Genomic DNA, 16,920 nt, shown 5'->3' with positions numbered 1-16,920 from the left:
CCTCTCACTGTTGTGGCCTCTCCCGTTGCGGAGCACAGGCTCCGGACGCGCAGGCTCAGCGGCCATGACTCACGGGCCTAGCCGCTGCGCGGCATGTGGGATCTTCCCGGACCAGGGCACGAACCCATGTCCCCTGCATCGGCAGGCGGACTCTCAACCACTGCACCACCAGGGAAGCCCTGTTTCTTATATATTTTATACAGAGTAGCTTGTATCTCTTAATCCCATGCCCCTAATTTGCCCCTCCCCCCTTCCCTTTCCCCTTTGGTAGCCACTAGTTTGTTTATTGTATCTGTGAGTCTGTTTCTTTTTTGCATGAATATTCATTTGTATTATTTTTAAAGATTCCAAAATAAGTGGTATCATGGACTATTAGACTTTCTCTGTGTGACTGCTTTCACTAAGCATATTCTCTAGGTCCATCCGCATTGCTGCAAATGGCAGGATTTCATTCTTTTTTATGGCTGAGTAATATTCCATTGTATATATGTACCACATCCTCTTTATCCATTCATATGTTGATGGACGTTTAGCTTGCTTCCATATCTTGGCTATTGTAGATAACGGTGCTATGAACTTTGGGGTGCATGTATCTTTTTTGAATCAGTGTTTCTGTTTTCAGGATATATACCCAAGAATAGAATACTGGATCATATGGTAGTTCTATTTTTAGTTTTTTCCATAATGACTGCACCAATTTACATTCCCACCAACAGTGTACAAGGGTTCCGTTTTCTTCACATTCTCTCCAACATTTGTTATTTGTAGGCTTTTTGGTGATGGCAGGTGATGAGGTGATATCTCGTTTTGATTTGCATTTCTCTAGTAATTAGTGACGTTGGACATCTTTTCATGTGTGTTAGGCATCTGTATGTCTTTGGAAAATGTCTAGTCAGGACTTCTGACCATTTATTTATTTATTTATTTTGCGGTACGCTGGCCTCTCACTGCTGTGGCCTCTCCCGTTGCGGAGCAGCGGCTCTGGACGTGCAGGCTCAGTGGCCATGGCTCACGGGCCCAGCTGCTTCGTGGCATGTGGGATCCTCCCAGACCGGGGCATGAACCCGTGTCCCCTGCATCGGCAGGCAGACTCTCAACCACTGCGCCACCAGGGAAACCCCTTCCCATTTATTTATTTATTTGTTTGTTTTTTAATTTATGGCTGTGTCGTGTCTTAGTTGTGGCACACGGGAGTCTTCGTTGAGGTGTGTGGGATCTTCCATTGCAGCACAGGCTCTTTGTTGTGGCTTGCAGGCTTCTCTCTAGTTGTGGCACGCAGACTCCAGAGCGCACGGGCTCTGTAGTTTGCGGCACGTGGGCTCTCTCATTGGGGCACACAAGCACAGTACGTGTGGTGAGCAAGCTTAGTTGCCCCATGGCATGTGGGATCTTAGTTCCCTGACCAGGTGTCAAACCCACGTCCCCTGCATTGGAAGGCAAATTCTTTACCACTGGACTACCAGGGAACTCCCTCTTCTGCCCATTTTTGGTTAGGTTGATTTTTGGTTTTGGGTTTGGGTTTGTTTTATATTGAGTTGTATGAGCTGTTTATATACTTTGGCTATTAATCCTTTGTTAGTCTATCATTTGCAATCTTTTCTCCCATTCCAAAGGTTGTGTTTTTGTTTTGCTGATGGTTTCCTTTGCTGTGCAAAAAGCTTTTAAGTTTAATTAGGTCCATTTGTTTATTTTTGCTTTTATTTCTTTTGCCTTAGGAGATGGATCCAAAAAAATATTGCTATGATTTATGTCAGGAGTGCTCTATGTTCTCTTCTATGAGTCTTATGGTTTCAGGTTTAACATTTAGGTTTTTAATCCATTTTGAGTTTATTTTTGTATATGGTGTGAGGAAATGTTCTAATCTCATTCTTTTACATGCATCTGTCCAGTTTTCCCAGCACTACTCCTTGAAGAGAATGTCTTTCTCCATTATATGTTCTTACCTCCTTTGTCATAGATTAATTGACCATAGGTGTGTGGGTTTGTTTTTGGACTCTCTATTCTGTTCCATTGATCTATATGTCTGTTTTTGTGCCAACACCACACTGTTTTGATTACTGTAACTTTGTAGTAGACAGTAAGTCACCTACCTATGAATGAGTTCTGTTCTGAGAGCACATTCGTAAGTCCAGTTTGTTCATAAGTCCAACAAAGTTAGCCTAGGTACCCAAATAACACAGTCGGCTATATAGTACCGTACCACAATAGTTTTATAATACTTTTCACACAAATAATATGTAAAAAACAAAGAATCACAAAAAAGAAAATATTTTTAATCTTATAGTATAGTACCTTGAAAAGTACAGTAGTCCAGTACAACAGCTGGCATCTGGGGCTGGCATCGAGTGAATAGGCAAGAAAAGCTACTAACTGGAGGAGGGAGAGGAGGTGGGAGATGGCAGAGCTGAAAGATCATCAGCAATAGGAGACAGAGGGCGAGCTGCAGTTTCATTCATGCCTGACGTTGATGGCACAGGTTCTGCTTCCTTGCTGGATTCAGTTCTATCTACCCTCTTGAAAAAACAATCCAATGATGTCTGTGTAGTAGCTCTTTTTTTCTCATAGATGACATGGTATCACTGTATTGCATTCTGAATGGCTGCTGCAACCTTCGTGTACCATTCTGTGTTTGGGTCCTGAGCCTCAGAGACTAACAGTGCTTCCTCAAATAAAGAGAATCCCCTTGCCATTTCCTGCATCGTGAATCTCTTCGGTTCTTCAGTTACTTCTTCTTCCTCTTGTAGCTCCACTCTCTCAATTATTTTCACTTTTCTTTCCATTGTTATCACTTGGCACTTCTTAGCCATACCAGCTACACACCGCTGCCTTTACGTGTGCTTCCTGGGCTTGAAATAAAGATACTGTATTACTGTACTCTATACAGTACTGTACGGTAGCGTACACAAGAGCACAACCACTTATAGAGGGTGCATACATGTGACAGTGTACACCAGACATGTGAACTAACTTATGTGATTGGACATGAGAACACATGTTTGCATCTTTGAAAGTTTGCAACTTAAAAAAGATTTATATGTAGGGGGCTTACTGTAGTCTGAAGTCTGAGAGGGAGATAGCCTCCAGCTTTGTTTTTTTTTTTCCTCAAGATTGCTTTGGCAATTCCGGGTCTTTTGTGGTTCCATATGAATTTTTGGATCATTTGTTCTAGTTCTAGGGAAAATGTCATGGGTATTTTGATAGAGATTGCATTAAATCTGTAGCCTGCTTTGGCTAGTATGCCATTTAACAATATTAATTCTTCCAATCCGAGAGCACAGGATATCTTTCTATTTCTTTGTATTATCTTCAGTTTCCTTCATAACTGTTTTACAGTTTTCAGTGTATAGGTCGTTCACCTCCTTGGTTAAGTTTATTCCTGTGTATTTTATTCTCTTTGATGTGATTTTAAACAGGATTTTTTTTTCTCTTTCTGATGATTTATTATTAATGTTTAGAAAAGCAACAGATTTCTATATGTTAATCTTGTATCCTGCAACTTTGCTGAATTCATTTATTAGTTCTAATAGTTTTGGGGGGGAGACTAGTGTTTTCTTATATAAAGTATCATGTCATCTGCAAGAAGTGATAGTTTTACTTCTTCCTTTCCAATTTGGATGCCTTTTATGTCTTTTTCTTGTCTGATTGCTGTGGCTAGGGCTTCTAACACTATGTAAATAGAAGTGGCAAGAGTGGGCATCCTTGTCTAGTTCCTGAATATAGAGGAAAAGTTTTCAGCTTTTCACTGTTGAGTGTGATAATAGCTGTGGGCTTGTCATAAATGGCCCTTATCATGTTGAGATGAGTTCCCTTTATACATAACTTGATGGAAATTTTTATCATGAATGGATGTTGAATTTTCTTAAATGCTTTCTGCACCTATTGAGATGATCATGTGATTTTTTTATGCTTCCCTTTGTTAATGTGGTGCTGTCACATTCGTAGATTTGCAAATGTTGAACCATCCTTGCATCCTGAGAATAAATCCAACATGATCCTGGTGTATGATCCTTTTTATATATTTTTGGATTTGTTTTGCTAATATTTTGTTGAGGAGTTTTTTTTGTTTGTTTGTTTGTTTTTTTTGTGGTACGCGGGCCTCTCACTGTTGTGGCCTCTCCCGTTGCGGAGCACAGGCTCCAGACGCGCAGGCTCAGCGGCCATGGCTCATGGGCCCATCCACTCTGCGGCATGTGGGGTCTTCCCAGACCAGGGCACGAACCCTTGTCCCCTGCATCGGCAGGTGGACTCTCAACCACTGTGCCACCAGGGAAGCCCTGTTGAGGAGTTTTGCATCTATATTCATCAAAGAGATTGGCCTGTAACTTTCTTTTCTTGTAGTGCCTTTGTCTGGTTTTGGTATCAGGGTAATGGTGGCCTCGTAGAATAAATTTGGGAGCATCCCATCCTCTTTAATTTTTTGGAATAGTTTGTGAAGGATAGCTATTATTTCTTTATATGTTTAGTAGAATTTCCCTGTGAAGCCCTCTGGTCCTGGACTTTTGTTGGCTGGGAGGTTTTCTTTATTACAAATTCAGTTTCACTACTAGTGATTGATCTGTTCAGATTGCTTCTTCTTGATTCAGTCTTGACAGGTTGTGTGTTGCTAGAAATTTGTCCATTTCTTCTGTTCAATTTGTTGGCATATAACTTCGTAGTAGTATGATTTTTTTGTTACCTCTGTGGTATTGGTTGTTATTTCTTCACTTTCATTTTTTTTATTTGGGTCCTCTTTTTTTTCTTTTTGAGCCTCGCTAAAGGTTTATCAACTTTGTTTATCAAAAAGAGTTATCAAAAATCAACTCTTAGTTTCATTAATCTTTTCTATCTTTTTTTTTTTGGTCTGTATTTTATTTATTTTCTTTATATATTTTCCTACCTTTTGCTGACTTTGGGCTTTGTTTGTACTTCTTTTTCTAATTCCTTTAGGTGGTAGGTTAGGTTTTGTTTTTGAAGTTTTTCCTATTTCTTGAGGAAGACCTGTATGCCTATGAACTTTCCTCTTAGAACTGCTTTTGCTGCATCCATAAGGTTTTGGAATGTTGTGTTTTTATTTTCATTTGTCTTGAGGTGTTTTCTGATTTCCCCTTTGATTTCTTCATCGACCCATTGGGTTTTTAGTAGCATGTTGTTTGGTCTCCATGTGTTTGTTCTTTTCCCTGTTTTCTTTCTGTAATTGATATATGGCTTGATATAATTTCTATCCTCGTAAATTTGTTGAGACTTGTTTTGGGGCCTAGCATGTGATCTATCCTGGAGAATGTTCCATGAGCACTTGAAAAGAATATGTACTCTGCCGTTTTTGGATGTAAAGTCCTATAGAGATGTGTTAAGACCAACTAGTCTATTGAGCTATTTAAGACCACTGTTGCCTATTGATTTTCTGTCTGGATGATCTGTCCATTGATGTAAGTGGGGTGTTAAAGTCCCCTACTATTATTGTAGTGTTGTCAGTTTCTCCCTTTATGTCTGTTAGTTTTTGCTTTATATATTTAGGTGCTCCTATATTGGGTGCGTGTATGTTAAGTAATGTAATATTCTCTTCTTGTATTGATCCATTTATTGTTATAATATCTTTCTTTATGGCCTTTGTTTTAAAGTCTATTTTTGTCTGACATATGTATTGCTACCCCCACTTTCTTGTCATTTCCATTTGCATGAAATATCTTCTTCCATCCCCTCACTTTCAATCTGTGTTTGCTTTTAGCCCTGAAGTGTCTCTCTTGTAGGCAACATACTGAAGGGGCTTGGTTTTGGGGTTTTTTAAAAAATCTAATCAGCTACCCTATGTCTTTTGATGACAGCATTTAATCCATTGATATTTAAAGTACTTAACTGATAGGTATGTACTTACTGTTTTCTTTTTTCTGGCTGTTGTAATTCTTCTCTGTTTTCTGGGTGTTGTAGTTCTTCTCTGTTAATTTCTTCTCTTATGATTTGATGATTTTCTTTAGTGGTATGCTGTGTTTTTTTCTTTTTGATTTTTGTGTATCTATTGTAGGGTTTGATTTGTGGTTACCATGGGATTCATATATGTTGGCATGTTGACCCATAATTTTATCTACGTGTTTTAAACTGCTAGTCATTTAGGTTCAAAGGTATTCCAAAACAGCTACATTTTTTACTCCATCTCCCACATTTTGTGTTTTTTATGTCGTATGTTACATATTCTTGCTTATCCCTTAACTGTTCATTGTAATTATAGTTGCTTTTAACTTTTTTTTGTCTTTCAACCTATGTACTGGCTTAAGTGGTTGATCTTCAATCCTTACTATATACTTGCCTTTCCTAGTCGTATTTTCCCTTTCTTATAGGTTTTTACTTCTTTTCCATTTAGAGGACACAGTTCACCATTCTTTTTAGAGTCAGTTTAGTATTGCTGTATTCGTTTAATTTTTGTTTGTTGGAGAAATTCTTTCTCTCTCCTTCTGTTCTAAATGATAATCTTTCTGAGTGGAGTGTCCTGGGTTGCAAGTTTTTCCCTTTCAGGACTTTGAATATATATTGCCACTCCCTTCTGGCCTGCAAAGTTTCTGCAGAGAAATCAGCTGATAGCCTTATGGGGGTTCCCTTTTATATAACTCTTTGTTTTTCTCTTGCTGCCTTTAGAATCCTCTCTTTATCTTTAACTTTTGCCATTTTCATTATGGTAGGTCTTTGTGTGGGTCCATTTGGGTTCATCTCGTTTGGAACCCTCTGTGCTTCCTGTACCTGGATAGCTATATTCTTCTACAGGTTTGGGAATTTTTCAGCCATAATTTCCTCACATACATTTTTGATCCCCTTCTCTCTCTCTTCTCCTTCTGGGACTCCTATAATGTGAATGTTGGAACACCTAATGCTATCTCAAATATCTCTTAAACAAACTTTTTTAAATGAAAGCAATTTTTCTTTCTCTTGTTCTGATTGGGTGGTTTCCATTGTTCAGTTATATCTTCCAGATCACTTGTGCAGTCTTCTGTATCACTTAGTGATTCATTTCCTTATAGTGTGTTTTTATTTCAGCTGTTGTATTATTCATTTCTGATTGGCCCTTTTCTATATTTTCTAGTTCTTCATTAAAATGTTCAGTGTTTAGATCAATTCTTTTCCCTAATTCAGTTAACATTTTCTTTACTAATGTTTTGAATTTTTTATCTGGAAAATTATTTATTTCTATTTCATTATTTATCCAGAGTTTTCTCTTACTCTTTGAATTGAGAGCAGTTCCTCTGCCTTTTCTTTCTTTTTTTTTTCCTATTTTTAAATATTTTATTGACTGTAGTTGATTTACATTGTTGTTTTAATTTCTGCTGTACAGCAAAGTGATTCAGATATATATATATATATATATATATATATATATATATATATACACACATTATTTTTTTATATTCTTTTCCATTATGGTTTATCCCTGGATATTGAATATAGTTCCCTGTGCTGTACAGTAGGACCTTGTTGTTTATCCATTCTATATATAATAGTTTGCATCTGCTAACCCCAAATTCCTAATCCATCCCTCCTCACCACCCCACCTTGGCAACCACATGGCTGTACTCTCTGTCTGTGAGTCTGTTTCTGTTTCATGGATAAGTTCATGTGTGTCATATTTTAGATTCCACATATAAGTGATATCATATGGTACCACTTGAGTAAGTGCCAACAGTGGCACCTGCTGCCCCACCCGGCTCTGCCTCAGGCCTGGGTCACCTCTGTGTCCCAAGGTTCAGTCTCTTCCCCAGTCCTGGCTACCCCAGTTCCAGTGCTACGCTGTGGCTTGGAGTGAATGGGGCTGGAGAATTGGCTCTGCTTGGGCTGGGGTTGTGTGATGAGGTGGTCCTGGGAAGAACCTCAGCTGTTAGAGCGCACCTCTCTCTGCACTGACTCTGGGGCCAACACTCGAGCTCCTCACAACTGGACTCCAGACTTCTCCAGTCCTTGTATTTGTCACAGCATCTTCCAGCCAGCCAACAAGGCTTGTGTCCTCTGTCTAGGACCCCAGGACTGGGATGCCCAGTCTGTGGCTCGACCCGCTCACTCCCCAAGGCAAGTGTCCATCGCTGCAGTCTCCCTTTTCCTCTGAGTCCCCTCCCAGGGGCACAGGTCATGACCTGACCTCTCTTCTTCCCATCATACCAGATTCTCTGAGAATCTTTCTTACAGCCTTGGTTGTACAGCAATCCAGCTAGTTTCCAGTGAGAATTGTTCCACATGTCGATGTATTTTTAATGTGTTCCTGGTGCGGGTGATGGTGAGCTCCACATCCTCTTACTCTGCCATCTTGATCTCTCCCTTTAGAGTCCTCCTTATTCGAAATTCTTATACTGCATATCTAGCTGTCTTTCCCCAGACTGTCGTCTTTTAGGCCACATCTTAGGAGATAACAGTAAAACCATGTCATCTGCATATGGTGCTTAGACACTTTTATTTTCTGTGTTGGTGGGGCGTAATGAGGGAGGGGATGAATAATGATATGTAGTACACCCAATAGTGGTATCAGGGGCATTAAGTTAGAAGTTAAAAAGATTTTCTACAACACATTTCTGTTTTATTTAATCAGAAATTATGTGAGTCCTCAAAAGACAGCCTGAACTATTCAACTCCCCCAGCTGTTACAGTGCAGGTTTGGTAAGCACCCACAGTATGCAACTCCCCTGTCATAGTGCAGGTGTGGTAAGCGCCTACAGTATACAACACCCCTGACTGTGACAGTACAGGTTTGGTAAGCACCTACAGTATACAACACCCCCATACTGTCACAGTGCAGCTTTGGTAACTGCCTATAGTATACAACACCCCCATACTGTCACAGTGCAGGTTTGGTAAGCACCTACAGTACACAACACCCCCTTACTGTCACAGTGCAGGTTTGGTAAGCGCCTACAGTATACAACACCCCCATACTGTCACAGTGCAGGTTTGGTAAGCGCCTACAGTATACAACACCCCCATACTGTCACAGTGCAGGTTTGGTAACCACCTATAGTATACAACACCCCGATACTGTCACAGTGCAGGTTTGGTAACTGCCTACAGTATACAACACCCCCATACTGTCACAGTGCAGCTTTGGTAACTGCCTATAGTATACAACACCCCCATACTGTCACAGTGCAGGTTTGGTAAGCACCTACAGTACACAACACCCCCTTACTGTCACAGTGCAGGTTTGGTAAGCGCCTACAGTATACAACACCCCCATACTGTCACAGTGCAGGTTTGGTAACCACCTATAGTATACAACACCCCGATACTGTCACAGTGCAGGTTTGGTAACTGCCTACAGTATACAACACCCCCATACTGTCACAGTGCAGGTTTGGTAACCACCTATAGTATACAACACCCCCATACTGTCACAGTGCAGGTTTGGTAAGCACCTACAGTATACAACTCCCCTGTCACTGTGCAGATGTGGTAAGAACCCACTGTATACAACTCCCTCATATTGTCACATTGCAGATTTGCTAAGTGCCTACAGGTGTAGCAATTGGTAAAATAAATGCCACTTAGTCTTTAGCTAGGTACTAGCTAGTCTAGAGTCAGAGATCAAATAGAGATAGTACAATGTGTGAACTGCTTTATATTATTCCTAAAAAATTTATTCTTTAAGGAGAGGAGGAGCCAAGTGTAGACAGTCATAGAATGGCAAAGGCCAGCAGGTCCTCGTTTAGAACATTGATCTTAGCAGTCCAAACTTGTAAACGGCTAAGAAGGAAACAAAGACCTTCCTTCTACATTTATTTTAGATAGATTATTGTGCTATTTATGTGATGAGATTCTGTACACCAGTTATAGTGAAGGAATGAAATTTTCATCTATCACTTGGATAAGCCCCACCAATATGATGAGTTGAATAAGTAGTACATGATACCATTTATATAATGTTTAAAAGCAATTTTATTTAAATGTGCATATATGTAATAAAAATAAAAAGCCATGGGAAGGAAGGGGACACATCAATTTCAGGATACTGTTAACACCCCTCAGCAGGAGGAGAAGGCAATAAGATGGGAAAAGGGTGCTCTCTCTCTTTAATGTGTTTTTCTTGAATCAGTTCTCCAAACCAGTGTGGCCAAAAGTTAACTTTTACTAATTCTAGATATTAGGTACCTGTGTGTTCATTAGTTTATTCTCTGTACTTTTCTGTTTGAATCTGTACTTTTCTGTTTGAAACAGTTTGTCATTGTAAAAAAAATAAGTAAATTATAGTACACAGCAATAAGTGTAACACTGAAAGCAATAAAATATGTTGTGTAAAGTGATGGTCCAGCTATATTGGAAGAAATAAAGTGTCAGGATAATTCTTCCCAGGGGAGAGGACGTCAGAGCTGGATTTTGACAGATAAGTGGGGATTTATCCCCCAAGGCATATGTCTCCTTGTACATAGAGGGGTGCCAGCTGTTGTACTACAGGAACTGTAAGCTCTTCAGTGTTACTAGAGCATTTATTATGGGGACAGCTGGGGAAGATGGGCAATGGAAGTAGACAAGGCTAGAAGTACTTAAAAGACCAGATCCTGAAGGGCATTGCAGTCCACATAAGGAGCACAGGTTCTGTCCTGAGCCTGTGGGGAGCTCGTGAGGGGTTTCAAGCAGTGCAGTGATTAGAGATGACACTTCGATTTTAACGGAAGAGCTTTCTGGAGTGTGAAGATAGTGACTGTTATGTAAGGTTAAATTAAGCAGTCTGTTTAATTCATTCCACAGTGTTTTTTTTAGACTAATGAAAATTGGAGATAACTAGAATGTCTATAAATACAAATGGTTAATTTAAATATACCATATCTGTAAAGAAAATACTACACAGCCATTGAAACTGACATGGAATATATCTATGATTTATTCATTTTCAACATTTTATTGTAAAATTTTTATCATATGAAAATGTTGAAAAAACTTTAGTTACCACCCATATGCCCACCATCTAGATTCTTCCATTAACATTTTATAATCTTGCTTTATCACTTATTTGTCCATCTTTCCATCCATTATGTGTTTCAAAGGGAAAAACTCAAGTCTCAGAACTGCATCTTGTTGTAATTTTTTAAAACATATTTGTGTATGCATAAGTAAGCAATCTGGGAAGATTTATATAAAACTGTTAGCTTTGGTTATCTTTGGCTGTTAGGTAATTTTTGCTTCCCACTTAATTCTTTATTGTACTGTCTGAATATTTTACATTGAGTTTGTGATATTGTAATAAAAACTACATTTAAAACTACAGTAAGGCTCTTTTCCTTTAGTGTGACAGAGAATGAGTTTTTTACTAAGTAAATACATAGAGCTTGATTTGCAATGAATGAATTAAATTTTTTTCTTTTTGTACAGATAATGATGAATAATGCTCAGAACGTTTAATCCTCAACGGAATGAAAGCATTTAAATTTTGGCTCATCAGAATAACAAGCTTCAGTGGGAAATATAGCGATTTTTTATAAATGAAATATTAGATTTAAAATGAGCATGCTGATTACATGAAAATGATGGAGAAACATGCCATTTTTCAATTAAGATTCTAGTTTTTTATCTATTTTATTTTGTTTATTGAGTTCTATAGTTATCTCCTACAGAATATACACTTTATTAAATGTTCCAACCAAAGTGTAAAACACAGTGATCCAGACTGGACTCAATGGCTTTGAAGAAGATGTACCATGCAGCAAGGTAATTTTTACTTTCAGCAAATGTCTTTAAGTTGAAAGAGTAACTTCTGTTGTGAAAGACCTGCCTTTGCTTTTTCAATTATGCATTTAAGCATGACCCTTTTTTCTGTCTACTTGTTTTCATGGCCAGCAATTCTAGATTAAATAACCTTGTCAAGGGCTCTATTTAAATCTTAACATTTCGAAGATGGAACTTTTAGCCTTAAAGTTTATATTCTCAGTCCTTTTTCAACCAGTGTGTCTCCTGAACTAGCTGAATGGAAACAGGCTATAAAAACAGTCTTAGAAGTCATTGAAAAATTTGATTACGAAAGAATAGCAAAAATATATTTCCTGATATTGAAAAAGTTAATTACTTTTCTTTCTTTTTGAGGACCAGAACAAGGAAGACTATATCTAAAAATTAGTCTGTGAATTTTAACATTGATCTAGCATATAACATAAAGTTGCCCTTTTGATTTTCAGCTTCCTCTCATGCATGTGCTTTTTAATTGAGATTCAAAAGGAGAAATGAATCATTTTTATTTTGACAGTGTGACAGTTTTGGTAACTAGTATTCCAAAGGGGGGAAATGTTTACCTCTTTCAATACCATTAGGAGAAGATTTTGTTAGGTCATTAAGACAATGGTCACACAGCTTCAATTGCAGTATGCCAGGTGTTACATCATTAGAGATGTCTGAAGTCCAGATGCTTTTAGTAATAAAAGCAGAATTTTGGAAACTCTGAGAACAAAGAAGCCTTATTGTCATTATCTGTAATTTGAACAGAAGAATCTTATGTTGCAGCACTATCAGTAGTATGCTGAATTAATTATGTATATTATTTCTAACATCCAAAGCTAAATACTTGATTTTTATATGTTTATTTTATGATATTGCTATTAAATTTTTACTCTCTACCTGAAGTACACTATTGGTTGTCTTTTATTTAATAGCACTGTTATTAATAGAATGCTTTTACAGAGAGCTGAGAATACTTTGGATTATTTTACCTGAACATTTTAATTTTTTTTTCAATAGAAGAATATTTGAATTCTGTAATTTAATTCTCTACAGTCTTAAATGATGATAATGATTTGTGGGAGTGAGTATTTTTAAATTCTTAACCTAGAAATGCAAGTAGGAGTATAACACAGTAGAAAGAGTTGTTTAGCCATATTTCAAAAGATGTCATCTATACAAGAACAGGAGTGACAAATAGGATATGTGCCATCTTCAGTCAATTGGTAGTGAGTGGCTCTGGGGTGTTATTATGGAAAGGTTGTCTGCCAGTGGTAAAGAGGGTTTTTATTGTTCAGTAAGGTCTATTGTAGGTGTTGGAGGAGGAACATGGAAGTATCTATAGATTCATAGAATATTAGAGCGAGCAAGGGCTATCAGGATAATTTAGTGTTATCTACATTTCTCAGGTGAGGGCACTGAGTTGTCACATGAGTGCATTCACTTGTGTAGATGGCCAGGGTCAAACCAGTTCCTGGCCTTACCCTGTGCTATGACTTCCACATTCTTTTAAAATTTATCTCCTCTAGAGAGTGAAAAGGAATAGATTTAATAGGAAAAGGTACATTTAGCATTAATGCGTTAAGAATTCTGCAGAGATGTTCTGTTTCTGGGAGTAGCACACTGTTCTAATTTACCTCGCTATTGAAAACAACTTGTAAATGTTAAATAAAGTTGGCTTTTTATCCATAAATTAGCACGTATTCTACCCTTTATCACTTCATTGATGGATCTTTCAAGATTGCTTGTGTATGTGTGTGTTTAATATATACCTGAAAACAGAAGAGGTAAGAAGATGAATTGCAAGGCCATCACTTTGGAGAAAGCCTCAACCCAGAGATGACTGGAATATTGGAGAATAAATACGCACTTTTGACTGGAGAATATGTCCAGTGCCTCTCACTTGGGTAGAATGGGCTCACGGAGCAAAGGTGCAAAAGGTAAGGCCAAGCATCCACCACACTGGAGAATCATGTAGGAAACCCTTTGTCAAGGTAACACTCCAGAAGGCTACATCCTCACAATCAAGGAGAACCCCAAACTCAGGGACTGTCAGAAGAGAAGAGGACCAAAAATCCCCTGGAGGTTGTAGCCACAAACCAGCCACCAACTGGTTTTGTATCTTGAGGAACAAAACCTGGGTGGGTCGGGGAATTTAGACTCAAACATAATTTAAGGTGGTTCCCAATTGGTAGTGCCCCGTGAACGCAGAAGAAGCCATTCCAGTGCCTCTCTGAAGGAAGGCACATTTCTTTCGTGTCTTGAAAAGCACCATAAATAACATTTTAAGAGCAATGATAAACACAGAGTTAAAAATATAATAGTACACAAGAAATCAAGACAATGTAAGTGGGAAATATCAGGAACAGAATATGCACAGACTTCAGATTTGGAATTATAAGAGATGTGTTATAAAGCAACTATATTTACTGTGTTTAAAGCTAAAAAGTGATGTAGATTTGAAGAACCAAATACAATTCATTTACATGAAAAATGCAATAACCAACATTTAAAAACGAAGTGGACATACTTGGCAGCACACTGTATGTGGCAGGGAAGAGAATTTAACAAACTGGAAGAAATTATCCGTAATAAGCACACAGAAAAAGATGGAAAGTATACAGAAGGAAAGAGATTCAGTGGGAATGTCTAATGTATGTTTGATTGGAGTCCTAGAAAAAAAGAAAGGGGTAAAGTTATTCATAGATATAAAGGCTGAGAATTTTTCCAAACTGTTGGAAGACACCAGTCCACAGATTGCAGATGCATAGTGAATTTCAAGCAGGATGAAGTAAGAGAAAAGCATGCTTGGTGTCTGCAAAGTAAAACTGTGTAAAACCAAAGACAAAAAAACATCTTAAAAGAAGTTGAAGATAAAAAAGGCATACTACTTTCAAAGGAATGTTAAAGACTGACAGTTGGTGTTTCAGCTGTAATAGTGAAACACTGAAATGGTATCTGTAATGGACTGAAAGAAGATAATTGTCATTCCAAATTACATATGTAGTAAAATTGTCTCATGGGTGGATAAAAATGAATCCTGACTCCCACTGCTGGCCATGAAGAAGTAAAAGAGAGGGGATTTACCTTCCCACCTTTAACAACTCAAACACTGGACAAAATACATGAAGCAATGCTTCTCAGACAATGGGAGACAGACAACAAAGGGAAACATATGCGGTAAACCATGTGATTGCCCAAGTTTACTGCATAGAAATAGCATGGACGTCAGGGGACCCATAAAAAACCCAGGGTTCATCCTAAACTGAGGATATAGAAGTTAGAATTTAGAGAGGTGAAAGCAGCCATAATTTGCACTGCAGAGTTCCAGAAAGCAGAGAGCTGCACAGAGGGCTAGAAAATCTCCAAATATTTGGAAAGTAAATACATTACTTTTTTTTTTAATTGAAGTATTTTTGATTTTCAATATTGTGTTAATTTCTGGTGTACAGCAAAATGATTTAGATATGTTTCAGGGATGGAAAAAGATATTTCATGCAAATGGAAGTGACAAGAAAGTGGGGTAGCAATACTCATATCAGACAAAATGGACTTTAAAACAAAGGCCAGGGCTTCCCTGGTGGCACAGTGGTTGAGAGTCCGCCTACTGCTGCAGGGGACACAGGTTCGTTCCCCCGTCCAGGAAGATCCCACATGCCATGGAGCGGCTGGGCCCGTGAGCCATGGCTGCTGAGCCTGCGTGTCCAGAGCCTGTGCCCCGCAATGGGAGAGGCCACAACAGTGAGAGGCCCGCGTAACGCAAAAAAATAAGTAAGTAAATAAAACAAAGGCCATAAAGATAAAGGACACTACATAGTGTTAAATGGATAGATACAAGAAGAGAATATTACATTTATTAACATACATGCACCCAATATAGGAGAGGCTAAAAATATAAATACAAACATATATAAAGGGAGAAATTGACAGGAATACAAAAGTAGTATTAATAGTAGGAGACGTTAACACCCCCACTGACATCAGTGGACAGAGCTTCCAGACAGAAAATCAGTTAGGCAACAGAGATCCTAAATGAAACAATGGAACACTTAGACTTAATTGATATTTTTCAAGACATTACATCCATAAACAGAATACACATTCTTTTCAAGTGCACATGGAATATTCTCTAGGATAGATCACATACTAGGACACAAAACAAGCCTCAACAAATTTAAGAGGATAGAAATCATTTCAATAATCTGTTTTGACCAAAACAGCATGACACTAGAAATCAAACACAGAAGGAGAAACAAGAAAAAAACAACTACATGGAGAGTAAACAACATACTAATAAAAAACCCGATGGGTCAGTGATGAAATCAAAGAGGAAACTTTAAAATACCTTGAGACAATGATAACACAACTATACAAAAATCTATGGGATGCAGCAAAAAACAGTCCTAAGAGGGAAGTTCATAGCAATAGAGGCCTTCCTCAAAAACAGGAAAAATTCTAAATAAACAACCTAACCTACCACTTAAAAGAAAAATAACAAATGAAACCTAAACTCGCAGAAAGAGGGAAATAATAAAAATCAGAGAGGAAATAAAATAGAGATAAAAGAAACAACTGAAAAAAATCAATAAAACCAAGAGCTGGTTTTTTGAAAGGATAAACAAAATCAACAAACCTCTGGCCAGGCTCACCAAAAAGAAAAGAGAGAGGATCCAAATAAAATAAGTGAAATAGAAGAAATAATAACTGATACCACAGAGATGCAAAAAATCATAAGAGAATACTACAAATAGTTATATGCCAACAAATTGGACAACCTAGAAGAAACGGACTAATTTCTAGAAACATACAACCTAAGACCAAATCAAGAAGAAAGAGACAGTTTGAACAGATGGATCACTGGTAGTAAAACTGAATTTATAATTTAAAAAACTGCCAGCAAATAAAGTCCAGAACCAGGCAGCTTCCCAGGGAATTCTAGCGCACATATAAAGAAGATCTAATACCTATACTTTTCAAACTATTCCAGAAAGTTGAAGAGGACAGGACACTCCCAAATTCTTCTACAAAGCCACCATTATCTAGATACCAAACCAGAGAAAGACACTCCAAGTGAAAAAATTACAGGCCAATCTCTGATGAATATACATGCAAAAATCCTCAACAAAATATTAGCTAACCAAATCCAAAAATATATAAGAAGGATCATACACCATGGTGAAGTTGGATTTATTCCAGGGATGCAAGGATGGTTCAACATTTGCAAATCAACAAACGTGATAGCACCACATCAACAAAGGGAAGTAGCCTGGCTCT

General features: G+C 38.0%; 1 protein-coding gene across 1 annotated transcript in view; it reads left to right on the top strand.

Annotated features, from left to right (window-relative positions):
* The window catches only part of NEK1 (NIMA related kinase 1), a 233,037-nt gene extending 219,201 nt beyond the window's left edge, over window positions 1-13,836 (top strand). The window contains exon 33 of the mRNA XM_079926984.1: window positions 11,311-13,836. Within this exon, the coding sequence (XP_079783110.1) occupies window positions 11,311-11,324 (14 nt within the window). The 3' untranslated portion in view covers window positions 11,325-13,836. The remainder of the gene's footprint in view (window positions 1-11,310) is intronic.
* Window positions 13,837-16,920: the final 3,084 nt, after the last annotated feature.

This window comes from Stenella coeruleoalba, assembly GCF_951394435.1.
Source record: "Stenella coeruleoalba genome assembly, chromosome: 7".
Taxonomy (NCBI): domain Eukaryota; kingdom Metazoa; phylum Chordata; class Mammalia; order Artiodactyla; family Delphinidae; genus Stenella; species Stenella coeruleoalba.
Note: the sequence above shows the minus strand (reverse complement) of the source record. Positions and strands in the feature narration are given on the sequence as shown.